At 40.9% G+C, this 25,181-nt stretch overlaps 1 protein-coding gene across 2 annotated transcripts; it reads left to right on the top strand.

The window, feature by feature from the left end:
- Nucleotides 1-230: 230 nt before the first annotated feature.
- Nucleotides 231-23,974, top strand: TLR7 (toll like receptor 7). 2 transcript variants are annotated; one of them, XM_063183364.1, is made up of 2 exons: nucleotides 231-332; nucleotides 16,810-23,974. In XM_063183364.1, the coding sequence occupies exons 1-2, from the start codon at nucleotides 330-332 to the stop codon at nucleotides 19,948-19,950; spliced, it is 3,144 nt and encodes a 1,047-aa protein (XP_063039434.1). In that variant the 5' UTR covers nucleotides 231-329; the 3' UTR covers nucleotides 19,951-23,974. The 2 variants fall into 2 exon arrangements, with proteins under 2 accessions (XP_063039434.1, XP_063039428.1); XM_063183358.1 differs by lacking the exon at nucleotides 231-332 and adding an exon at nucleotides 14,273-14,402.
- The last annotated feature ends 1,207 nt before the right edge of the window (nucleotides 23,975-25,181 follow it).

The raw sequence follows: 25,181 nt of genomic DNA, 5'->3' as shown, positions 1-25,181 counted from the left end.
GTAAGAATTTGTTTAAAGGGGGAAAAATAAGAGTACTCATCTCTGTGGGGGTGGAGCAGTAGATGAGGTGCTGTTGTTTAAAGTACAAATGTTAGAGGAAGTAGGTTGCAGCAGTTGTTTCACATTCAATTATTTCTCAAGCTGCAATCGAGGTGAAAAATAGTGATGGAGTAGTGATTTCTGCTGTTGTCTTGAGTGAGTTATGTCATGTTACATTCACTTCTGCACCTCAACTGAACTACTGGAAACCACTTGGATGCTGTTTTCTTCTGCTCTGTTATATAGTCTCTTCCAGCATCAAATCTGCCAGACCTGGAAGCACACAGAAAATGGTATGTTAAACTTTCATTTTAAAATTGGTCTTAGGTATCTTTGACTAGAACTGTTGTAGATTTTCAAGAACATATTCTGCTTTTCTGTTTTCTAAATGGTACAGTTTACTGTTACGGTTATAAATTGCAGTGCATCATGACCAGAAAGGAAATTATTCATTTGCATTAAAACGTATTTACATCAGTGCTACAGAACGAGCAATGAATGTCTTATCAAAATGCTCTAAGTTCTTAAGTGTTTGTTTTTCTCTTCCCTTTCCTCCTGTCATAACCTAAAATGCATGTGGAATCTCTACAGAAAAACTTCCTTCAGAAACACATAGCTGTACTGTTGCTGAATATTTGAAGAACACCGTAAATCATTAAGAGTTTATGCACATGCCAGTTAAGATCAGTAGATTAGTTCTTTTCAAACTTCTTATAAAGCCAAGCATGGATCACAGAGAAAAGAACAGCTCCCATACTCTAGCTGTACATTTAAGCAGGCCTCTCATTGCAAAGACATTGCCTAAAACAGCATTGCTTTTTGCTCTTGTTTAGAAGTATTTTTGTTTTTTCTCCAACTATAATGGACGTGAGATTTTAAACATATAAATAGCCAGATACAGCACAGTTACACAGAATGTAACTCTATACAGTTCATATAGCTAATGCATTAAAAAGATTATCAGGAAAGGGAAGAATATACAAAGAAAGGAAGCACAAAGATAGGCTGGCTCTGCAACAACACTTAGGTTCCTAAAAATACTGAAATATGTGAGAGTTCAAAACCTGAGCATTGTACAAGACTCAAGATTCTTTTCTTAAGAAAGATATTAAAAAGAATATTCATGAAGACTTTCAAACCCCAGATTCGCTGCCCCTAATTTCAGACACCTAAATGTGCAGCATTAATCTCTGCTTGGTCTGTATTCAGGCAGATCTCCCTTGATCTTCAAACCCAGCAGTTCTTGCAGAGAGGCCTCTCTCTCTCCCCCACTTGAATTTCAGTGCTGCTGTGCTCCATGGGCACTTGCCGTGGGTAAGCAGACTAGCTCTGGGCTCCATCAGTCTGCTAATGCAGGAAATGGAGGCAGGCAGCTGCTGGGACATTACAGGCCATGGTAACACAGGCATTTTTTGGTATCCCATTAGTCTCCTAACATCCTTTAAATGTACAATATGCTGTGTCCCCTGGGAAAGTATTAAGGAAGGCAAATTGTTTTCAATAATATAGCCAGATTTTTCTTTGGCAGTGTCTCTTGTCACTCTAAGAAAGACCTTCAATTTTCCATATAATTTAATAGCAATGGCAGAGTCCTTCCTTCTCCTTCCCACATCCCTGACCCCATTACTGGAGAAAAAGGAATTCTACTGAAAAGCTTGGGTGGTGAGAGGAAATTAATGCCCTTTATCTTTTCCAAATTCACTCCCCACTTACTCTGATTATTCTCATTTATCATTTTTATCCAAGTGCTTTTCTACATCAGGAGATAAAAAAACTTAATCCTGCTCTAAAGCAAATTGGCTAGACTGTACTGAAAACACTGGTGACCTCTCTTACCCAGTGAACTCTGGGTGGGTTTCCTAAGTGAATTCCAATAAGCCAAATGATAGTTAACTTGATACCTAGCAAATGAAAACACAAGAGTTGGAGATAATAAAATATGAATACACAGGCATGGCCTGTTAGTCCGAATGAGCCTTCCCTGAATAATTGTATGTATGACTGCCATGGCTACCAGCCATGGTATTTAGCTACCTTGTCTTTTCCCAGAGGATCTCTGGAAAAGAAGAAAGCACTACAGCACTTCCAGGGAATGGCAAAGAAACTGTGGTAGCGCTGCAACACCATGTCACTGTATCAGGTTACACTGAAGTCAAGGTCTGCAGTGGACTTTTACATTTTTCCTTCTATACTGGGGTTCTGTAGTTCCAAAGATGACTGAAGGAATTACCAAAGGGATGCCATTTGGATGTTGAGTCAAAGTAGCAGAAGTGCAGAGCTGTATGAGACCTGATCTGGCTTCCCTCACATTTGCTGCCCTGCAAGTCACCTGAGCACTCTTGCAGATACGCAGATGCAGAGGTAGATCAGTGTAGTTCCCTAAGGTAACACAGAAACACAAATTGGTACAGGGGACACAGTGCTCAAAGTAAACAGAGTGAGCAAGAGGAAGCCTCGCTTCACCTCCAAGCCCGTGTCACCTGCAAGGCACAGCTTTGGCAGCACTCAACAGGGTTCACACAGACTGCTAGGCAGGTCTCTGTATGTTCTTGTGTCCCAACTAAAGCGATAAAAACATTTCCATGTATCTTGAATATTTTACCAAATCATCTGGTTTTCACCAGCTTAACTGGGTTTTGACATTTAATCAGTATTATGCCACAGGTAACCAATCCTTGTTGTTTAACCCCTCTATGTGCCATGCGAGCCTCCAGCACTGAGTTTTCAAAGGAGAAATGGGGCTGTTGATTTTCATGGGGTGACTTTTCTTTAAAACTCTTGACCAGCACCAGACACAGGCAGTTAAGGTGCTGGGCAGGGCAGCAAGATGGTCAGGGCCCCTGTGCCACTCAAGCCAAGGCTGGCAGCCCACCAACCAGGGTTTCCTGGACACGGACTGCTGCTGAGGAAGTAACTAGTAGGTTGTGAAATATTAAAAACTTTTACCATAAAACACACAAATCTATGAAGTCAGCAAAGACTTGACAGACAGAGAAGCTTCTTAGTATGCCTGTGGGATTTTAGCTCTTGTTATGTAGTCCAATTATTAGTCTTTTATGGAACATGCCCAATTTTAAACTTGCATTTTTATGTGCCCACCTCAAATTGATAATTTTTTTTCATACTTCTTCCCCTATTGGCAGTGAAAATGCAAACTGGTATGAAACTTTATTTAAATAAAGACATTGACTGGCTTAGGTCAACTCTACATCCGTTTTGACACGTACTAGAGGAAGAGTACTTATGAAAATACTAAATTTGAATTAGGAACTCAGTCACCCATTAGTGAAGTTTTGAAACTGTATATAAGCTTTTAAGTGAATATAGATTTTACCCATCTTGCTTACAATTTGGAAAAATAGCTCTGCTCGTCCTTGCTATTATGCAAAGGCAATCTGCAGGATGTTTAATGCCTCTTATTTTCCCTTTAAAAAGAATGTTCAAAGAGACATAGACTTTATTCATCCTTTTTCACTTTTTCAGGAGATTTTTTTTTAATAATTCCTTTTTTAGACAGTGATATTTATTTAAATACTAGAATTTTGGAGATAATAAAAAAGCTTTTGAGGGGAAAAAAGAACATATGCCTTCCAAAACTTCTAATCCTACTTGCACATCTATTCCTCATCAGTGTGAGACAAGAACCAGAATTTAGACATATTGTTAGTCTAACCCAGTGTATAGATGAAATATTCACATTGCATTAAAATAATACCTCCGTTTTTCCTTGGTTTTAGGTACCTTGTGCAAAGATGTCAAATGCATTGTCGTTTATCTTGCTCTTCATATTCCCAATGCTGCTGTCAGGGGCTTGGTTTCCCAAAACTTTACCCTGTGATGTTAAATCTTCAGAAGATACTGTGACAGTGGACTGCACCGACCGGCGCATTACAGAAGTCCCCAGAGGGATCCCTGGAAACGCGACCAACCTTACTCTGAGTATTAACCATATTCCCCACATCTACCCAACATCCTTTGATCATCTTGAAAACCTCCAGGAAATTGACTTCAGATGCAACTGTGTGCCTGTCAAAATGGGGCCCAAAGATAATGTGTGCACCAGCCCACTGAAAATTGAGAACGGCAGTTTTGCTGCCCTGACAAGACTGAAGTCATTGTATTTGGATGCAAACCAGTTGGGAGGAATACCCCGAGGTCTTCCTGCTACTTTAACCTTGCTGAGCCTGGAAGCAAACCATATCTTTTCTATCCAAAAAGCCAGCTTCTCAGAGCTTGCAAACATAGAGGTATTGTATCTTGGACAGAACTGTTACTACCGCAATCCATGCAATGTTTCATTTGAAATTGAGGAAACAGCCTTCCTGGCACTGAAAAAGTTAACAATTCTATCCCTGAAGTCCAATAACTTAACACAAGTCCCACCCAATTTGTCATCTACTCTAAAGGAATTGTATATTTACAACAACATGATTCAAGAGATTCAAGAACAGGATTTAAGTGGCCTTCCCAACCTAGAAATTCTTGACCTAAGTGGCAATTGCCCACGTTGCTATAATGCCCCATATCCTTGCATTCCCTGTCCCAAGAGCTCAATTCAGATACATTCAAAGGCTTTTGACTCCTTGGAAAATTTAAGGATTTTGCGGCTTCACAGTAACTCTCTTCAGAGCATACCCAGCAGCTGGTTTAAAAACCTCAAGAATCTCAAAGAACTTGACCTCTCCCAAAATTTCCTTGTGAGGGAGATTGGAGATGCCCAGTTCTTGACATTTCTTCCCAGCCTTGTGCAGCTTGATCTGTCCTTTAACTTTGAGCTGAAGGTGTATTCTCCCTACTTGAATCTTTCTAAGACATTTTCCTCCCTCTCTAACCTGGAAACTCTGAGGCTCAAGGGTTATGTCTTTAAAGAACTGAGGGCACGAGATCTACATCCACTGCTCAGTCTTAGGAATCTAACCATGTTGGATCTCGGGACTAATTTTATTAAAGTTGCAGACATGACAGTCTTTAAAGAATTCCCAGCTCTTAAGTTCATTGACCTCTCAGTGAATAAAATTTCTCCTTCTTCTGGGGAAAGCAACTTCTGTGGATTTTGCTCTAATCCTGGCATTTCAGTTGAGCAATCCAACAGGCAAGTACAACGGGAGATGCATTATTTCAGGTATGATGTGTACGGGCGAAGTTGCCGTTCCAAAGACATAGAAGCCTCTTCCTACCAGTCTTTAGTTAAGGAAGATTGCCTAAACTATGGAAAAACTTTGGACTTAAGCAGAAACAATGTATTTTTTGTTAATCCCTCAGACTTCCAGGGACTTAGCTCCCTCAAATGTCTCAACTTGTCAGGTAATGCAATAAGTCAAACTTTAAATGGAAGTGAATTCTCTTACTTGTCTGAATTGAAATATCTGGATTTTTCTAACAACAGAGTCGATTTGCTATACCAAACAGCTTTCAAAGAACTAAAACTTTTAGAAATTCTAGATCTGAGCAATAACCAGTATTATTTTCTGGCAGAAGGTGTTACTCATGTGCTTAGTTTTATGAAAAACCTAGCCCATTTGAGGAAGCTGATGATGAATGAGAATGACATTTCTACCACTATTGATGTGGGAATGGAAAGTCAATCTCTTCGAATTTTAGAATTCAGAGGAAATCGTTTAGATGCTTTATGGGTGGATGGCAATTCTAGGTACTTGTCCTTCTTCAAGAATCTGACCAGCCTGGAAGAACTGGATATTTCCTTCAACTCGCTCAGTTTTTTGCCTCATAGTGTTTTTGAAGAAATGCCTCCCAGTCTCAAGATCCTCAACTTAACAAATAATCGACTGAAGAGTTTTATCTGGGGAAACCTCCCCTCTCTGAAGAACCTAGTAACTCTGGACCTGAGCAATAACTTTCTGACTAATGTTCCCCGAGAACTGTCCAACTGCTCTTCATCTCTCCAAGAACTGATGCTCCGAAACAATCGCATTCAACGATTGACTAAATATTTTCTCAGAGGTGCTTTTAAATTGAGACACTTGGACCTCAGCTCAAACAAGATTCAAATAATTAGGAGATCTAGCTTTCCTGAAAATGTCATTAACAACCTGGAGATGCTGCTTTTGCACGGCAATCCTTTCAAGTGTAACTGTGAGGCTGTGTGGTTTGTCTGGTGGATCAATCGGACGCAGGTGACCATCCCTCTTCTGGCCACTGACGTCACCTGTGCTGGCCCTGGGGCACATAAGGGAAAGAGCGTGGTTTTCTTGGATCTGTACACCTGTGAGCTGGACACATCATACCTGATCCTGTACGCTCTGACAGCTTCAGCCATCCTTGCCTTAATGGTGATCCCAGTGATGAGCCATCTGTACTTCTGGGATGTGTGGTACAGCTACCATTACTGCACTGCCAGGCTGAAGGGCTACCGGCGCTTGTCTTCTCCAGCTGCTTGCTACGACGCCTTTATTGCCTATGACAGTGAAGACCCAGCTGTGAATGAGTGGGTGCTGCAAGAGCTGGTTGAAAGGCTGGAAAACCAAAAAGCCAGGCAGTTCAATTTATGCCTGGAAGGAAGGGACTGGCTCCCAGGACAGCCAGTCTTTGACAACCTTTCCCAGAGCATTCAGCTGAGCAAAAAGACCATATTTGTGCTGACCAACAGGTATATTAAAAGTGGCCGCTTCAAGACTACATTTTATATGGCTCATCAGCGGCTTCTGGATGAAAAAATGGATGTCATTATCTTGATATTTCTTGAGAAGGTTTTGCAGAAGTCACGCTATGTGCGTCTGAGGAAGAGGCTGTGCAGAAGTTCAGTCCTGGAATGGCCAACTAATCCTCAGTCTCAGCCCTACTTCTGGCAGTGCCTGAAAAATGCCATAGCTATGAGCAATTCTCAGGCTTACAACAAGCTTCTCCAAGAAACTGTTTAGTTCTCCCCTTTTTATTAAATATTGTTATGATACACATGCACCTTGCTTGACACTTTTTAGTGTGCAGGAAGAAATGATGCACTACCCCCTGGAAGTCACTGTTATAGAAAATCACTACTTCCAGCTTTTAGTTCACTATAGGCCTCCAGCATCTCCTGTGTTTGGGACAAGTGTGGCTTAGACCCTTGGTCAACATGCTAAATATGCAGAGTGATGGAGTGGTTGGACGATACCTCAAGTTGCTGCTGTTCAGACACTGTTGGAATAAATGGGATTTTAATAAAAATGTACAGTTTATCTATTTGCTGTATTTATGAAAATCAAGAAAAGAAATCACTGACACATTTCTGTTAGGAGATAGCTTTAGAAAAGCTCATTCTTTGATCTTAGGAGTTGGAAAAATAAAAGATTTCTTGATTTCTTATCTTTTCATCTTAGGCTTACAGCTTATGAGTCTACCACTTTTGTCTGTGTGGGGAAACTGGGGAAAGCAAATTCTGTTGGGACTGATGCCAGGGGCTTGGGTCTGGTACAGGAATTCTCCCACTGTTGAATGGTCAAAAAGCTCACAAATCTGAAGAGACTTGGAAATATGTGTGTGGACTGAAATGGAGAGTTATGAGTTCAGAAGATCTTGTAGGTTGTATAAGATAAAGGGATTCCTTGTGCCTGGGTACAAGAAGAAGGAGAGGACAGTAAATGGGCAGATTGAGAGGCACAAGGCAGATGAAGAAATTAATTTAAACCAAAGAATGACCTGCTTAGAATGAGGGAAAGGCTATGGATGTTGTCTATTTAGAGTTTAGTAAAGCCTTTTACACAATTCTCCATAACATTGTTTAGCCAGGAGAAAAAGTGGCTCAGGGAGACCTTGTCTTTTCTCTCATGTAGAAAGTGACAGGATGAAAGGAAATGGACTGGAGGTGCACCAGAGGAGGTTTACATTAGATATTAGGGGGAAAAAATAATGGAAAGGGTTGTCAAGCAATGGAACAGACTGCCCAAGGAAGTGTTGAAGTCACCATCCTTGCAATCGTTTAAAAAAGTGGATATGGCACTTGATATGTTTTAATGTTGAACATGGTCATGGTGCTAGGTTGATGGTTAGACTTGATAATCCTAAAGTCTTTCCAACCTTAATTATTTTATGATGCTGTGATTTCTTATGGTTGTGCTTGTAAACCAATGAATTGAAGTCCAGCTACTTTGTGCTCATTGTGACTGAGACAGTCACCAATCACCACTTTGACCATGAATCCCCCTCTGCTTCCAAACAACAAATCTAGGTGGGCACATTCCCTAGTCGGTTCCCTTAAAATCTCCACCAAGAAATCATCTTCAACATGCTTCAAGACTGCTTGTGTCCATTTTGTAGTGTTCTCAGTTGAGGTCTAGGAAGTTAAGATCACCCATAAGGACAAGGACAGCTGATCTGAAGATATTTTCTTAATTCTTTTTGGAATAATTCCTTAGTGTCATGGTCTCAGATGGGTGGTTGATAGCATACTCCCCCAACAATACACATCTTCATCGTTCCCAGAGACTCTCAACCATCACCAACCTCATATGAAGAGCCATCCCCTGACTTCCCTGCACTGCCTATCCTTCCTGACGAGCCTATAACTGTGTTTTAACACAATAACACAATGAGTCAACAGTATTGTTTTATTTGGTAAAGAAATTTCTTAAAAGCAAGATCATTTAACCCAGATTACTTTGCAGTTAAGTTGTTAATAACACTGAAGTCTGGGGGCCACATAATTATACCAAAGTTTACACCTGAGCACTACTCTAAAGGCATTTAATGTACTGTATCAGTTCAGTTGCTTTATATCTTTGTTTTAAATAAAGTGCTGAATTATTTGCCTTCCCTGTGCACAAGTACTGTAAATAAAGCTTCAAAAATTACTTGTGCCAAGAGGTTGCTTGGGCTTCTGTTCTTTTGAGACTCTTCTTATGCAGATTGTGGCCTGCACTAGTCAAATAGAGAAACATTAAAACGAGTCAAATAAAACATTGACTGTCATACAAACCTTGTTCATAAATCATGCTCCAGCTTGTCTTGAATGTGAGGATGAATTGTTAATCACACCAGACTGGTAAACATCTTCATAATAAGATCATCCTTTTCTTTTTTTTATGGTCTGACAGAAGGGACACAATGTTTAAATTTCCTTGGGAATCTGAGTTGCATTTCATGAGCAGTGGAAATTTGTATTTCTCAGATTGTTCGAAGCAAACCCACTCAACTGTATTTGATGAGATAGATGGAAGAAAGAGCGTAATTGCAGAACTAATCTTACTCTATGTGTACCCAAAATGCTTCTGAAGAGTTACAGGTGACTTCCAACAGCTCTGTCAAAACTGCCTCTGTTTTGACAGAACTTAAAGCCATGAGAACAGAAAATGGTGAGGGGTTTGGTGTTTAATTCTCTATGCTCCCTGGTCCATGCCTGGATTCTGGTCTGAAGATCTGTCAGTTCAGCCTGGTGGGAAACATTCCTCCCTCTGCAGCATTCTTTTGAGATAACTGAAAATATACTCCATTGCATTGCAGAAATTGGAGGATTTAGCTCATTTAGTCTATAAGCCTTACTTTTAATCATTCCAGTGCCCTAGTGCAAGCACACATTTTTGGCCTTCTTGGTAAGAGTATTTGATGTTTGCAGCTTTGCTGGAAGGTCTTGTCATAGGCTCCAGAGTTTAAACGTCAAACACTCAGAGGCTGTTTCTGAGGCAGTGACTATGGGGAGTGAGACCTGGGCGCGTTTCACTGTACAAGTCCCTCTCTCAGTCGTTTGTCAGGTGTCTGCTGCCAGCGCCGGTGCTCTGTGGTCTCCCCTGCACCGAGTGGCAGCTGAGTGTGTCTGGCAGCCAAGGCCCACCCATCCAGGGGGGAGGATCAGCTTCAGAGCAGCTCTGGTTGCAGATAAAGCTCCTGGGTAGAGATAAAGCCAGGCTAATAAGTTAAGAGAAAAAGAAAAAGGCAAATGATGCAAAAGTGATCACTCACCACCTCCTGGCAGCAGACCAGAACCCAGCTAGCCTCTGAGTGATGGCTGTTTTAGCTAAATCCACATCCTGCCACCCCTCCCCAGTTTTATTGCTGTGCATAAAACCTTAATGGCATGAGTTGTGCCTTTAGTCAGCTGAGCTCCATAATTGTTGCTGTGCCCCTTCCCGGACTCTGGCTCACCCACGGCCTGCTCACCAGTGCGAGGAGTGGAGAAGGCCTTGAGGCTCTGCAAGTTCCCCCGCAGTGTGGATTACACACATGCTGGTGTGTAACCCACACTGCTTTGGTCACCAATCTATGCCAGGGTTCCAGAGGGCCCCATCCCAGCCAGATCCAGTATGGTTGTTGTGACAAATGAGATGTGATTGTGGATACTCGTGTCTGTCTTTTCCTGGCCTGTGTTGAGCTATACTTGTAAGAAAATGTAAAAGAAGGCAAAAAAATAAAAGAAATTGTACAGAATAGGCAAATCATAGAGACTTGCTGAATTCCCTGCTCAGATTAGGTGTTGTGCCCCCATGCATGTCCATACACATAGATATCTGCTCTTAGCAGGATTCATAGTGGATGGCTTTCATCTGAAACTAAGGGAAGAGATAGTCTTTGGCAAAATTATGATGGTGCTATATTGTAGTTGCAATTAAAGGATTTTTGATAGGATGTTATGATTAGTATAGAGCATCAATTATTATTATTAAAATGTCACAGGATTTCTACAAAACAAATTAACATAGTACAAGCTGTAAGTAGTGTAATACAGAATTTATAATAAAATTAGTGACTTGAACCCTGTGCAGATCAAGTTGAGTCTTAGTCCATGGTTTGCTCTATCAATGTAGCAATTATAAGTAGACTCTCAAAACATATAAAAGAATAAGTCACTCCCTCCATCCTCAGAGGATGCAAACAATGGTGGAGGCATCCCTGCTACTGGAGGTTGATGGGTTTCACTGTCTGTCCAGCAGCAGTGCTGGTTCAGGTCCCCCCCTTGTGCCTCCTAACTGGTTGGATCTCTGGACCATGGGCTGCTAACATCACCTCCTTCTTCCATGGGGGCCTGGTGGCCAGGGGCCTGGGACCCTCCAGGACAGTAAGGAGGGGAGCAGTCACCTGGTGCCCAGGAACCTTGAGGATGGGAGGGAGGAGAAAAAATAGTTTGTCTGGGCTTTCTTCTGGGTTCACAGAGCATTCAGGGCCTGAGAATGAGATGAAGGGTAATGAAGGTATGATCCACTCAGTGACAGGCAATGGCTGCTTGCCTCGTGAATTGGCATTAACAAAATCCATGAGCAGGGGCTGAAGCAGGGTGTACTGGTGGCAGTGGCACACATCAACAGTTCACTTCTAAAGTGACTTTTCAGGGAAGGCAAGAATTAGGCATGTGTCACTGCCGCTCAGCTCTGAGGAGACCCCTGGTCCCACCAAGGCTTGCAGGGGTAGGGTTCAGAGAACAGTGGTGTGAAAGCAAAGGAAAAATCTGTCTCCAGGACAGGCTCCAGAGCAACCAGGGAGGAAGGTCACAAGGCTGGGAGTGGAAGTCTGCACCACTGTAAATGGCAGGGCTCTGGACATGGTTAAACAAGTGCTATGATGTATCTGCAACTACATAGATAATATGCAATATATACAGTATACAAAATACATTCCTATTGTATGTAGGTGTTTTGCATGTATAAATATACAGACATAGAGGGAGACAAGAAGTCAATCCATTTCAAGTGCAGTTCATGACATTAGAATCTAAATAATCTCTATTGAATAGTAGCCCTCACAGATAGAAATGTCATGCACAGTTGTCCAAAAGGCAGTATCAAGGTCTAAAGTAAATGAAAAAATTATGTCTCACGGTTTTTAAAATTCCATAAATTGACATGCATGCATGTCTAATGTGAGCTGTGTTACAGTAGCGTGCCTGCCATAATCTAAACCTTTATTTCATATGGAGCTACTCTCCTGCTATGTGATTTGTTTGGGTCCAGCCGTGTCTGAGTTCCACGTTGTCCTGCAGGGGCTGCTCCAGTGCTCCCTCAGTGCTCTTGCCTGAAGATACCTTCATAAACCATGGCAGGATTACCTACATGAAATATGAAAAAAGGCTAGCAATGTCATCAGTAAGAAGCAGGATTTGAGGATATCCTACTTACAGGTGCCAAACTTCCTCTGAACCTGCCAGTTTTATGATTTGCCACCACTTTCTCCATTGCCATGCACCATCACTTCCAACATTACTGCCTTGCCACTTCTCCTCATCATCCCTCAGAGAAAAGAAGGAATTATATCTGTGGCTACTCTGTCTTATCTGCCCATGAGGAAAGGGCAACCAGAAGGGATACAGTTGCAGTGCTGACCCTGAAGAACTTGGAAAATAGCTCCATCTCATTTCAGCTATTCCAGGATGCCTTCTGTCTCCCTTGAAGGTAACTCAGTTTCAAAAACAAGAGTGCTGGGCCCCTTTCTTTGAGCAAACAATTTTAACCTGCCTGGTACTGAGGTAGCCTGGGGCAGCCTGAGCTTTCAGAAAAGGCAGTGTCTGTTTCTGTGGTATCAGTGGCTCCCTCAGCCATATCTCAGCACCCTGGGCAGTTTGGGTAGGCTCTTAGCACAGTTCAGTCAGCCTGTCCTCCCTCACCAGGCTTCCCTGAGTGCTTCCTCTGCCCTTGTTGTAGGCCAATCTCCTCCCATGCTGCCTTCTATTTATTTGTTTGGTTATTTTTAGTGCTCGCAAACACATTTCTGCCACACCTATCAGCAACTTCAGTTTGAAAATTCAACTCATGTATTTCAAACACTGAGCAAGATAACTGGCTTTCTTGAATACTTTTGTGGGCAAATTATGCCACGTAATGCTGAACACTGTATTAACCATGAATAGATGGAGTTGTAGCCTTATTCTTGAAATCAGGGTCAGCACTTTAGAGAAAAGACATTGCAGCAAGACTTTAAGACTGTGAGTAAACTTATCAAGATTTAAAGATTTTTATCCTGATTTTGACAAATGAGATAAAGCAATGAACTTAAGAGCTGGGAATTCTCCTGTAGACAAAGGGGGAAAAAAAGAGAATGTGAGTTCACCAATCTGATTACAAGCCAACTGTCAATCAAATTATAGATGTTTGATTAAGAGAATTAAGGACTCCTGCTTTATTTTAAATTATTCTCCTCACTCACAGCAGCCGTAGTTACATTTGCTCATACCAGTAGATCCTCCCCTAACACATGATGTAGTAGGAAGCACTTTTCTGCTTTCAGTTTCTTTGTGTTTCAGAGGAGGCAAGAGATTTTGTGTAACTTCTGGGGGAAACTGAACTTTTAAAATCAGTAAACCAGTAACTCCCTGTGCCTCTAAAACTCAAGTTATAGCTCAGAAGTCCTGGATTTCTGAAAACTCCCCTCCATTTACCCTGCCTCGATCTCTGAAGTGAATTATTGCTGTATTTAGCTTCCCACATTTCATAGGTAAAAACTAAATAAAGATAAGGAGAGCTCTGCATTTTACTAGCACTCAGCTAATGCTGCAATTTCATTTTACATAGAATTGAAACTCCTTGAGCTCTTAGCTGGTTGACAAGTTCCTAATATTAAAACAAAACAAAAAACAAAAGATCAACCTGAGAGCAAAAGAAACTGCCAAGTGTCTGTACAGCTATTAAAATTTCCACAGTTTGCAGTCATAGATTGTGAAGGAGCACCTGTCAAAAATAACAAGGTTGAGTGACTGGGTGTTGTGTTTTAGAAAACTTTCATGCAAGCAAAGGGGACACTAAGCATCTTCTATTCCAGTGACATGTACCAGGGATGTGGCTGGTTACCTGAAAAAAATCATTCACAATCCAACTTGTGCACTCTCTTCCACAGAGTTTTCACTTCTTTGTGTTCAGTTACCTGTGTCCTTATCCTTTTTGTCTTGGTTTTGGTTCCCTTCCCCAAGTTCCTTTCACCTAACAGACATTTCTTCCAGACCTCTACATAAAGTATTCCGCTTAAGAGATTTGTCTGCTCATATTAGCGCACAAGTGATCCTTAGAAAGATCTGAATCCTTGAAGTTAGTAACTGCAGAAATAAATCCCAAATAACAATTATAAAAATTACTAAACTTCCATGTCAATTAACAATTTTTGTCTCCCTTCATGCAGCTTCATTTCAAAAAGGAAAAAAAAAAAGGAACTTGAGCTTCTGCAAACTTTGTTGATCACATGAGTATTACCCTTTCCTGATGCCTTTGTCTCCTAGCTGATTAATCTCATACTCTCTCATTAAGGATTTTGAAGTTGTGTTCCTTTGGTGTTCAGATGAAGAGAAAGAAGATACAGTGCAGATTACTGTTGTCTTGAGTGCGTTATGTCATGTTACGTTCTCCCCTACGCCTCAGATGGACCTCTGGAAACAACTTTGATGCTATTCTCTTCTGTTCCAGTTTATGGTTTCTTCCAGAATCTAATCCATCAGACCGAGAAGTGCAAAGAATATGGTATGTTAAACTTTTATTTTAAATTTGCTTGTAGACATTTTTGACTGGAACTGTTGTGGAAGATTTTCAAGAAAATATTCTGCTTCTCTGTTTTCCAAATGATTCAGTTTACTGTTGTGGTTAGAAGCTGCAGACAATTATGAAAGGAAAGGATTTATCTGTATTCCTGTACTTCAGAATGAGCATGATATATTTTCTACTTTCTGTAACTTCTGAGGTGTTCCTCTAGCCTTTGTCCCCATGAACAAATACATGGAACCTTTACAGAAAATCTTCCTTCAGAAACACATAGCTGTAGTGCTGCTGAATATTTGAAGAACACCGTAAATCATTAAGAGTTTATGCACATGCCAGTTAAGATCAGTAGATTAGTTCTTTTCAAACTTCTTATAAAGCCAAGCATAGATCACAGAGAAAAGAACAGCTCCCATACTCTAGCTGTACTATTAAGCAAGCCTCTCATTGCAAAGACATTGCACAAGACAGCATTGCTTTTTGCTCTTGTTTAGAAGTATTTTTGTTTTTTTCTGGTACTATAATGGATCTGAGATTTTACACATGTGAATAGTCAGATACAGCACCAGAATGTAACTCTATACAGTTCAAATAGCTAATGCATTAAAAAAAATTAGGAAAGGGGAGAATATACGAAGAAGTGAAGCACAAAAAGCTAAGCTGGCTCTGCAACCACACTTAGGTCCCTAAAAAAACTGAACTACAAGAGAAATTACAAGTATATTCATAAAGACTTTCAAACCTCAGATTCTTTGCACCTAGTTACAGACACCTAAATGTGCAGTATTACTCTCTGTTTGGTGTGTAGTAAGCCAGAGCTCTCTCAATCTTCAGAGCCAAGCAGCAGCTGGAGAGGGATCTCTCAGTCTCTCTCTTCCTTCCCTCCTTCCTCTCTTGAATGTCAGTGCAGCCTAGGTTAATGACAATAAGCACTTACTTTTGGGTAAGCACCAAAAATTAAGGGTCTGAGTGCAATGGCTGCATACAAGTTCATGTAGAAAGTCTTGTTCATGTTTTGTGTCTTCAATATAGACTGCAATCATACTTTGCCCATGTCATGCTCTAATGCTTGGACAGTGTTTATTTTGGATTATCACATCTTTAAAGGTTGAATCTAATTAGCTTTTCCTCCTGTTGCATTAAGTATGTAGCAATTTGGCATAAAATAACCTCCCTTGCTTTCCAGCTGGTCCACAGAAATCAGAGGGGATGGGTGTGTTTGAGCTTAATTTCTGATTTGAGCCAATTAAATACTACTAAGTCTGGTCAGGTTCCCAGATGCAACAATAGTCTGATTTACACTACAAGCCTCATGTCATTCCTGAACAGATTCACCAGTTGTGAGTGTTACTGATTACTCACTACAAGTCTGGTTTAGTTCAATAAGAACTTCCATGAACACAGATTCACTAACAATGCAATTTATTGGATAATTAATAAATACACTAGACTGGCAACATACAAATTTCTTTTGGGGAGAAGTGGAAGCGAGACTGTGGTCAAATATCCTGTTACAGCCGTCTTTAATGGGGGACGGAGAGAAGTCCCTTCTATGTAAATGAGGGATACCAAGAGCAACAAAGTGATTACAAAGACTTTAGGTCTTGCACAAGGAAAGTACAGAATTGTGAAACTTTAGCATCACTTCCTCTTCTACCTGGCTGACTGAGGGTAAAAGGGTTGCCTGTTTCTGCCTGATAACGTATCACGCTTCAGCACACCATCATGCCCAGAGTAAGCCCTTAGCCACAGATCTCATGGAAATCCCCTTACCACATATGTAACAGCATATCTCACGGCTGTAGGTCTCATTCCTGCACCTTCCTTATTTTAAAGGTGGACTTTGATGTGCAGTGGCTGCCAGTATTGCCCTCTCTGACTGCAGGTTCTGTGTCCATGGCTGGTGACAGCCAGCATTTCATGGTCTACTGTGGTGTGCATTGTCAGATGCACAGAAAAGGGTACCCAGGTGATGGAGCAAAATGTCTTGCAGTGCAAGGAGCCTCTATGGTTTTCCTATCAGCTGTCTGCTGTGCACCATGGGCACTTACCTTGGCCAATGTTCTTGGCCCTGGGGTACATTGCTCCGCCATAAAAGATGGAGACAGGCAATTGCTTGGGTATCAGGGGCCATTTGGCTAGGCTAGACACACTTTCATTAGTCTCATAATGTTCTTCACATGCATAAAATGCTGTGTCCCCTGGGAAAAAAAAAAAAAGGAAAGGAAATACCAGTGTAAACTTCCTGAAACTTCTAATGCTGCTTGCACATTCATTCCTCATCAGTGTGATACAAGAACCAGAATTTAGATGTATCGTTAGTCTGACCCAGTGTATAGATGAAATATTCCCATTACATTAAAATAATACCTCCGTTTTTCCTTGGTTTTAGGTACCTTGTGCAAAGATGTCAAATGCATTGTCATTTATCTTGCTCTTCATATTCCCAATGCTGCTGTCAGGGGTTTGGTTTCCCAAAACTTTACCCTGTGATGTTAAATCTTCAGAAGATACTGTGACAGTGGACTGCACCGACCGGCGCATTACAGAAGTCCCCAGAGGGATCCCTGGAAACGCGACCAACCTTACTCTGAGTATTAACCATATTCCCCACATCTACCCAACATCCTTTGATCATCTTGAAAACCTCCAGGAAATTGACTTCAGATGCAACTGTGTTCCTGTCAAACTGGGGCCCAAAAATAAAGTGTGCACCAACCCACTGAAAATTGAGAACGGCAGTTTTGCTGCCCTGACAAGATTGAAGTCATTGTATTTGGATGCAAACCAGTTGGGAGGAATACCCCGAGGTCTTCCTGCTACTTTAACCTTGCTGAGCCTGGAAGCAAACCATATCTTTTCTATCCAAAAAGCCAGCTTCTCAGAGCTAGCAAACATAGAGGTATTGTATCTTGGACAGAACTGTTACTACCGCAATCCATGCAATGTTTCATTTGAAATTGAGGAAACAGCCTTCCTGGCACTGAAAAAGTTAACAATTCTATCCCTGAAGTCCAATAACTTAACACAAGTCCCACCCAATTTGTCATCTACTCTAAAGGAATTGTATATTTACAACAACATGATTCAAGAGATTCAAGAACAGGATTTAAGTGGCCTTCCCAACCTAGAAATTCTTGACCTAAGTGGCAATTGCCCACGTTGCTATGATGCCCCATATCCTTGCATTCCCTGTCCCAAGAGCTCAATTCAGATACATTCAAAGGCTTTTGACTCCTTGGAAAATTTAAGGATTTTGCGGCTTCACAGTAACTCTCTTCAGAGCATACCCAGCAGCTGGTTTAAAAACCTCAAGAATCTCAAAGAACTTGACCTCTCCCAAAATTTCCTCATGAAGGAGATTGGAGATGCCCAGTTCTTGACATTTCTCCCCAGCCTTGTGCAGCTTGATCTGTCCTTTAACTTTGAGCTGAAGGTGTATTCTCCCTACTTGAATCTTTCTAAGACATTTTCCTCCCTCTCTAACCTGGAAACTCTGAGGCTCAAGGGTTATGTCTTTAAAGAACTGAGGGCACGAGATCTACATCCACTGCTCAGTCTTAGGAATCTAACCATGTTGGATCTCGGGACTAATTTTATTAAAGTTGCAGACATGACAGTCTTTAAAGAATTCCCAGCTCTTAAGTTCATTGACCTCTCAGTGAATAAAATTTCTCCTTCTTCTGGGGAAAGCAACTTCTGTGGATTTTGCTCTAATCCTGGCATTTCAGTTGAGCAATCCAACAGGCAATTACAACAAGAGATGCATTATTTCAGGTATGATGAGTATGAGCGAAGTTGCCGTTCCAAAGACATAGAAGCCTCTTCCTACCAATCTTTAGTTAAGGAAGATTGCCTGAACTATGGAAAAACTTTGGACTTAAGCAGAAACAATGTATTTTTTGTTAATCCCTCAGACTTCCAAGGACTTGGTTCCCTCAAATGTCTCAACTTGTCAGATAATGCAATAAGTCAAACTTTAAATGGAAGTGAATTCTCTTACTTGTCTGAATTGAAATATCTGGATTTTTCTAACAACAGAGTTGATTTGCTATACCAAACAGCTTTCAAAGAACTAAAACTTTTAGAAATTCTAGATCTGAGCAATAACCAGCATTATTTTATGACAGAAGGTGTTACTCAGTTGCTTAGTTTTATGAAAAACCTAGCCCATTTGAGGAAGCTGATGATGAATGAGAATGACATTTCTACCACTATTGATGTGGGAATGGAAAGTCAATCTCTTCGAATTTTAGAATTCAGAGGAAATCGTTTAGATGCTTTATGGGTGGATGGCAATTCTAGGTACTTGTCCTTCTTCAAGAATCTGACCAGCCTGGAAGAACTGGATATTTCCTTCAACTCGCTCAGTTTTTTGCCTCATAGTGTTTTTGAAGAAATGCCTCCCAGTCTCAAGATCCTCAACTTAACAAATAATCGACTGAAGAGTTTTATCTGGGGAAACCTCCCCTCTCTGAAGAACCTAGTAACTCTGGACCTGAGCAATAACCTTCTGACTAATGTTCCCCGAGAACTGTCCAACTGCTCTTCATCTCTCCAAGAACTGATGCTCCGAAATAATCGCATTCAAATGCTAACCAAACATTTTCTCAGAGGCGCTTTTAAATTGAGGTACTTGGACCTCAGCTCAAACAAGATTGAAGTTATTAAGAAATCTAGCTTTCCTGAAAATGTCATTAACAACCTGGAGATGCTGCTTTTGCACGGCAATCCTTTCAAGTGTAACTGTGAGGCTGTGTGGTTTGTCTGGTGGATCAATCGGACGCAGGTGACCATCCCTCTTCTGGCCACTGACGTCACCTGTGCTGGCCCTGGGGCACATAAGGGAAGGAGCGTGGTTTTCTTGGATCTGTACACCTGTGAGCTGAACACATCATACCTGATCCTGTACGCTCTGACAGCTTCAGCCATCCTTGCCTTAATGGTGATCCCAGTGATGAGCCATCTGTACTTCTGGGATGTGTGGTACAGCTACCATTACTGCACTGCCAGGCTGAAGGGCTACCGGCGCTTGTCTTCTCCAGCTGCTTGCTACGACGCCTTTATTGCCTATGACAGTGAAGACCCAGCTGTGAATGAGTGGGTGCTGCAAGAGCTGGTTGAAAGGCTGGAAAACCAAAAAGCCAGGCAGTTCAATTTATGCCTGGAAGGAAGGGACTGGCTCCCAGGACAGCCAGTCTTTGACAACCTTTCCCAGAGCATTCAGCTGAGCAAAAAGACCATATTTGTGCTGACCAACAGGTATATTAAAAGTGGCCGCTTCAAGACTACATTTTATATGGCTCATCAGCGGCTTCTGGATGAAAAAATGGATGTCATTATCTTGATATTTCTTGAGAAGGTTTTACAGAAGTCCCGCTATGTGCGTCTGAGGAAGAGGCTGTGCAGAAGTTCAGTCCTGGAATGGCCAACTAATCCTCAGTCTCAGCCCTACTTCTGGCAGTGCCTGAAAAATGCCATAGCTATGAGCAATTCTCAGGCTTACAACAAGCTTCTCCAAGAAACTGTTTAGGTCTACTCTCCCTGTCTATACTGTTATGATGCACATGATCAAATGATCCTAAAGAAAAGATCCTGAACCTCATTTGTGGAAACTGTCAAAGCCTGGAAGTTATACCTCTTTGATGTTATATCCCAAGATGAAAGGCACAATTACTTTGAAATCCAGTAATTCCAAATTGAATAGAAAGTGTTGCCAGAACTGATATTTAGTTGACATTCACCTTGGTTTGCACTGATCTCTGCACAGAAAGAGAAGGCGCTAAAATGGGAAGGTGTGTGAGATCAGGCTCTGTAGGGCTTCCAGGCTGCTTTGTGAAAGCAAGGAGGGGGAGCAGGACAGCAGAGAGGCAGAGGAATAGGCACAAGGCAGGTGGAACGACAAAGACAGGAATGGAAAATAAAAAGAAGAGAAAGTGGGAAAGCTGATAAGAAAGGAGGAACATGCGGCTATACTAGAGCATAGCCGAAGTTCAGACGCATTCACTGCTAATTTCCAAATAGATTTCTCACGTTGCCTTTCATCTCCCTCCTGGGCTTTTGTCTGAGCTGGCTCCTCCCTGAAGACTTTAGGGCTCCTCTCTAATGTTGTACTATATCAGTTTGAGGACCTTTTCCACCCAAGCCTGGGGTGACCACCCTTTCTGTACCTTGGGTATTAGCTGCTCTAGCCAGGGCTGGAGCCTGAGGAATACCACCTGTCCCCAGAAGAAAATTTAGACAGAATTTGGAAGTGAAAAGCATGTAAGATCAGGTCACAGAAGGAAAGCATCCTTCCCACTGTTTCTTCAGCTGTGCTGTGGTTCTCCAGAGGAGCCTTAAGCCCTCCCTCATCTCCTTGCTCCCCAGGCAGGTCCCTCTCCCACAGCAGCTGATGGGAGACTAAAAACTTGAGATAGGAATGGGTCTGACTTTAGGGACATCCTGAAGAAGTGAAGAAAAATAAACACCGGTGTCTGTTCCCCACTCTGTTTCACAGCACAGACTCACTGAACACATGAGAGTATTTCAAGTGAAACCTTTTGTAATGGCAGCCTAAACCTCTGAGCATGACAGAGGCAGGTTCTCTGCTTGATGTGATGATGTCTGTTTTGGGAGAAGCAGCACATTTCACCTTGCTGAGTGCTTCTGTCTGCAGTAGTCTGGGCAGCTTCTCCCTTCTTGATCAAAGCCCTTTTTCTTTTCTGGCAACTAGTCTTGTGACATCTCTGGTTGATGTTGTCATTGTTAACTGCTTTAAATTTGTTTATTTCAGATGCCACTTGCATTTCCACACCTAAGTGTTCTGGCTGATACTTTCTTTTGGCACAAGACAGAAAAACAAAGAAACACAATAAAAAAATGTATATAATAATATAACAGATAAGAAAGGTTTTTCTTTCTCAATTTTTCCCAACATTTTTATTGATTGAATACAAAAGTAGGAAAAAGATGAGGGCCATTAAAAACTGGGAGTTTTAGAGTTATATTTTAATAATGTGTATTTCTGGTGGTGTTGTTTGTAAGCCTAAACAATCTGTATGTCTAAATATAACATGAATTGTAATGTGACTCTCTCCATAAGGTAATACTCGAAACAGGAACCTCCATCCCACAGTTACTCCCGCACCATCTCCCTCTGCCTCCCCACAAAATACCTATTTGCAGCAGATCCTCTTTCTCAGCCTCACTGGCAAGGGCAGGAATGCCAGGGCACCTAGCCTTTCTGATGTTGAGAGGAGAGGTATTTTTCCTCTTCCATTGAGAAGCATGCACAGGATGGGTACGGGATGAGTAGCAATGAGTATAAATTGATGCAGGTACTAAGGCAGGTGACTAAGAAAGGCATCCTCCTTGATTTGTTGCTTGCTAACAAGAAGGTCTCATGAGTGAATGGGTGATTGGGGGACATTTTGGACCATGAAGCAGCTGAATTTAAAATATCTAGTGACAGGAGGAAAATAGTCAGCAAAATTCTGAATGTGAGAATACTAGACTTCAGGCTGCTCAGGGAAGTAGTTTGTAAGGCCCCTTGAGAAAATGGTTTTGAAGATGCTGGGATCTACCGCTGTGGTCAAAATTTAAACACCACCTTCTGAGCATGGGAGCATGTAATTCCAAAATGCTGGAACTCAAACTGGTGAGGCAGAAGACTGGCTTGTCTGACCAGGGAGCTTTCTCTGGAGCTAAGGCAGATAAAAGAAAGTGTATGGCCAGTGAAAGCAAGGCTGGGTGACTTGGGAGGATGTTGTGGTTTAACCCCAACTGGCAACTAAGCACTACACAATCACTCACTCACTTCTCCCCACCCTGGTGGGATGGGGAGGATGAATCAGAAAAGAAATGTAGCACTTGCTGGTTGAGATAAGGACAGTTTAGTAGTCGAAATGAAGTAAAATATAATTCTGCAACAACAAAAATAGTAAGAAAAAAGGAAGAGAGAGAGACAGAGTGGGAGAAAGAAAACCCATGAATGACAAGTGATGCACAATTAATAGCTCACCACCTGCTTACTGATGTGCAACCCATCTCCAAACCACAATCAGATCCCTTTCTGTGTTACTCCACCAGTTTATATACTAGGCATGAAATTCTATGGCACAAGATATCCCTTTGGCCAGTTCAGGTCAGCTGTCATAGCTGTGCCCCCTCACTTGGGCACTTCTCTCTGGCAGAGCTTGGAACTTGCTTGCCTGGTTGGTATAGCTGTGTCCAAATTACAAACTACTGAAGAGTTCTGAGGTTTCTGTACATCAGGGTGTTGTGATGATATAGCTTTTTATTTGGTGTGAGGTCAGTCAGGAGGAGGAACTATGGATTTTTGGCCAATTTAAAAGCGGACTTCTACAGCGACATTAACAAGTCTATGTGTCATTCTCCCTTCAGAGGTGAGATCATAGATTTTATGAATATCTCATCCTAATGCAGGATTTTAAGATGATGCAAGATGCAATTATTTTAATTGCAACCCAAAAGTATGATTTTTCTCCTTTAAGTCTGTAGGTGTTTGCATTGAGAACACTTTCAGTAAGGCTAGCTGGCTGCTGCTCCAGGCTTGCATGTGCAGCAAGTTGATCTTGAATAACCATGTCACATGGACATCAAAGTATCTGATGTACTATAAATACCCACAGTGATGACCAAAGAATGGTCTGCATCAATTGCTACTTCCTTACAGAAATTGTAACAGGCCATGGCTAGATTTGGTATTTTGGTATGTGGTCTGGAAGAACCACATGTGGAACAGAAGAAGCAGAAAGAGGATAAAGGAAGAAGAATATTGGTGAATTAATTGAATTTTTACCATTATTTTGGAATTGGAAGAAAAAATGTGCTATTTACACTATTGTTATTAGCATGACACAAAAATAGGAATCACTGAAGGCTGGTAAGAAGCATCTATACTTACAGCACAGATTTATATGACTGTAAAATCCTCTCTGATCTCTTTGATATCCCTGTTTTTAAGAACTGACATATGAGGAACTTATAGGTGCCTCCTCTGTGAGAAAAGTTTATAATTGAAGGAACTTCTGAAATCAAAGCAAGTCTGATTTCAACATAGCTTGTTTAGTCTATTGTTCTGCAATAAAATTGGGTGCTATGTAGCAAACATGATATTGCATAAAGGAACTTTATAACAGCATCTTTAAAAACACACTGTGTAGTAGATCACACTGAGGTTCAATAGGCCCTCTAGAACTGTGAACTTAATTTTTGTCTTCTGGCTAACACTGACTTTTCATTTCCTCAATCTTGTTCTGAAAGTATCGGCCTGTATAAATTAACCCTATGATAGGTCGTTCTTTTGAAAAAAAAAAAAAAACAGCCACAGGCCAAATTTCTCCATTTCCTACCAAGAAGATATTCAGATAATTTTGGTTATAATTACTCTCAGTTGCCTCTGGATGAACTCAACTTCACTGAATGTCTATGGAAGTTATTCTCATAATTTGGGAAGACAGATTTTGTCTGTCTTCAAATACAAAATATATACACATTAATCCATCATTATCTCTAGAAGTATAAGTGATAAAAATAAAGCACAGAGAAGTCAAATAGTTTCCACTAAATCCATATGCTGCTGCTGAAATTAAAAAGGTAATCTGTATATCCAACTTCTAAAAGGAATTTGTGTGCATTCATTGGTTAATGAGCACTTAGAGGTTATTATACATGGGATTATTAAATTAGAAAAATAGCCAAAATGGAGAATCAAATGTGTATCTGGTGAGAAATTTTTAATTTGGGTGTGTGAAGCATGAGACAGCCCTACTAAGTTCTGAAAACTAAGGTGGTTAGGGTGGTTTTCTTTGGTGGGACAGTATCTTTGTTCAAGACATTGGGTCCTCAGCTAAAGAAGTGTACCAGAATAGCCACAGATCAAAATCCACGGCCTTATCTCTTTTTGTTTTCTTTCCTTTATTTTTTCTGCATACTGCTAAGGGTAACATTTTGAGCAAAACCATCTCTAGGTAATTTGATCTTTTTTTAAAGAGAAACTCCCATAAAATCAAAACCATCTTTGCAGATGAGAATTCAGAAACATATGAGGAAATAAAGTTTCAGTCTTTTTCTATCAATGACATTATTGAAAGAGTGATAATAGATTTACATAATTCTGGAAAAGCTGGCAAGCTGTAAAATGGAAGGTTTCCACTTTTAGTTTCTAAATATTTTTCTGAATATTTTCTTTCATTTTACAAGCTAAGTTCTAGTCACACTGTCTTAGCTATGTAGTTTTTCTATGTCATACTCCCCACAGTAATATCTGCAACTCTGGTATCATACATCTTATCAGTATTTTATTGAGATTCCACAAGAGTGAGAAGGTCTAAAAGTATGTGTTACCTAAAACCACACATGCCCAGTCTTGTATTTTCCAACAGATAGAGTTGTTTTCAACTAAAGAGCAAAGCTGTAAATAAGCCCTTGGTGAATATGCCTTCTTTTCATGACATAATGTTTAATGGTTTTGCTTAGCTAACTGAAGAAATAATTGAAATCCAATTTCCAACTGATCCCCCACAGTGACAAATTATTTTCAGTGTAGAAGAACACAGGAAAATTTCCTGAAACATAGAAGAGAAGTTTTAGCTTATATTCTTATTGGCTGGTTTCCAAATGATTGTTTGCCATAATTTACCCACAATATTTGAGGTCCACAAGTCCATATGGAAGGATTATATTCATACATGATTATGCTCTTAAACACTGCAGCTGAATCCTGCATTCTGTACATAATAAAATTTCTTAACCTAATTA

The sequence above is a fragment of the Melospiza melodia genome, chromosome 2 (assembly GCF_035770615.1).
Source record: "Melospiza melodia melodia isolate bMelMel2 chromosome 2, bMelMel2.pri, whole genome shotgun sequence".
Taxonomy (NCBI): Eukaryota; Metazoa; Chordata; class Aves; order Passeriformes; family Passerellidae; genus Melospiza; species Melospiza melodia.
This window is presented reverse-complemented; position numbering and strand designations above follow the sequence as displayed.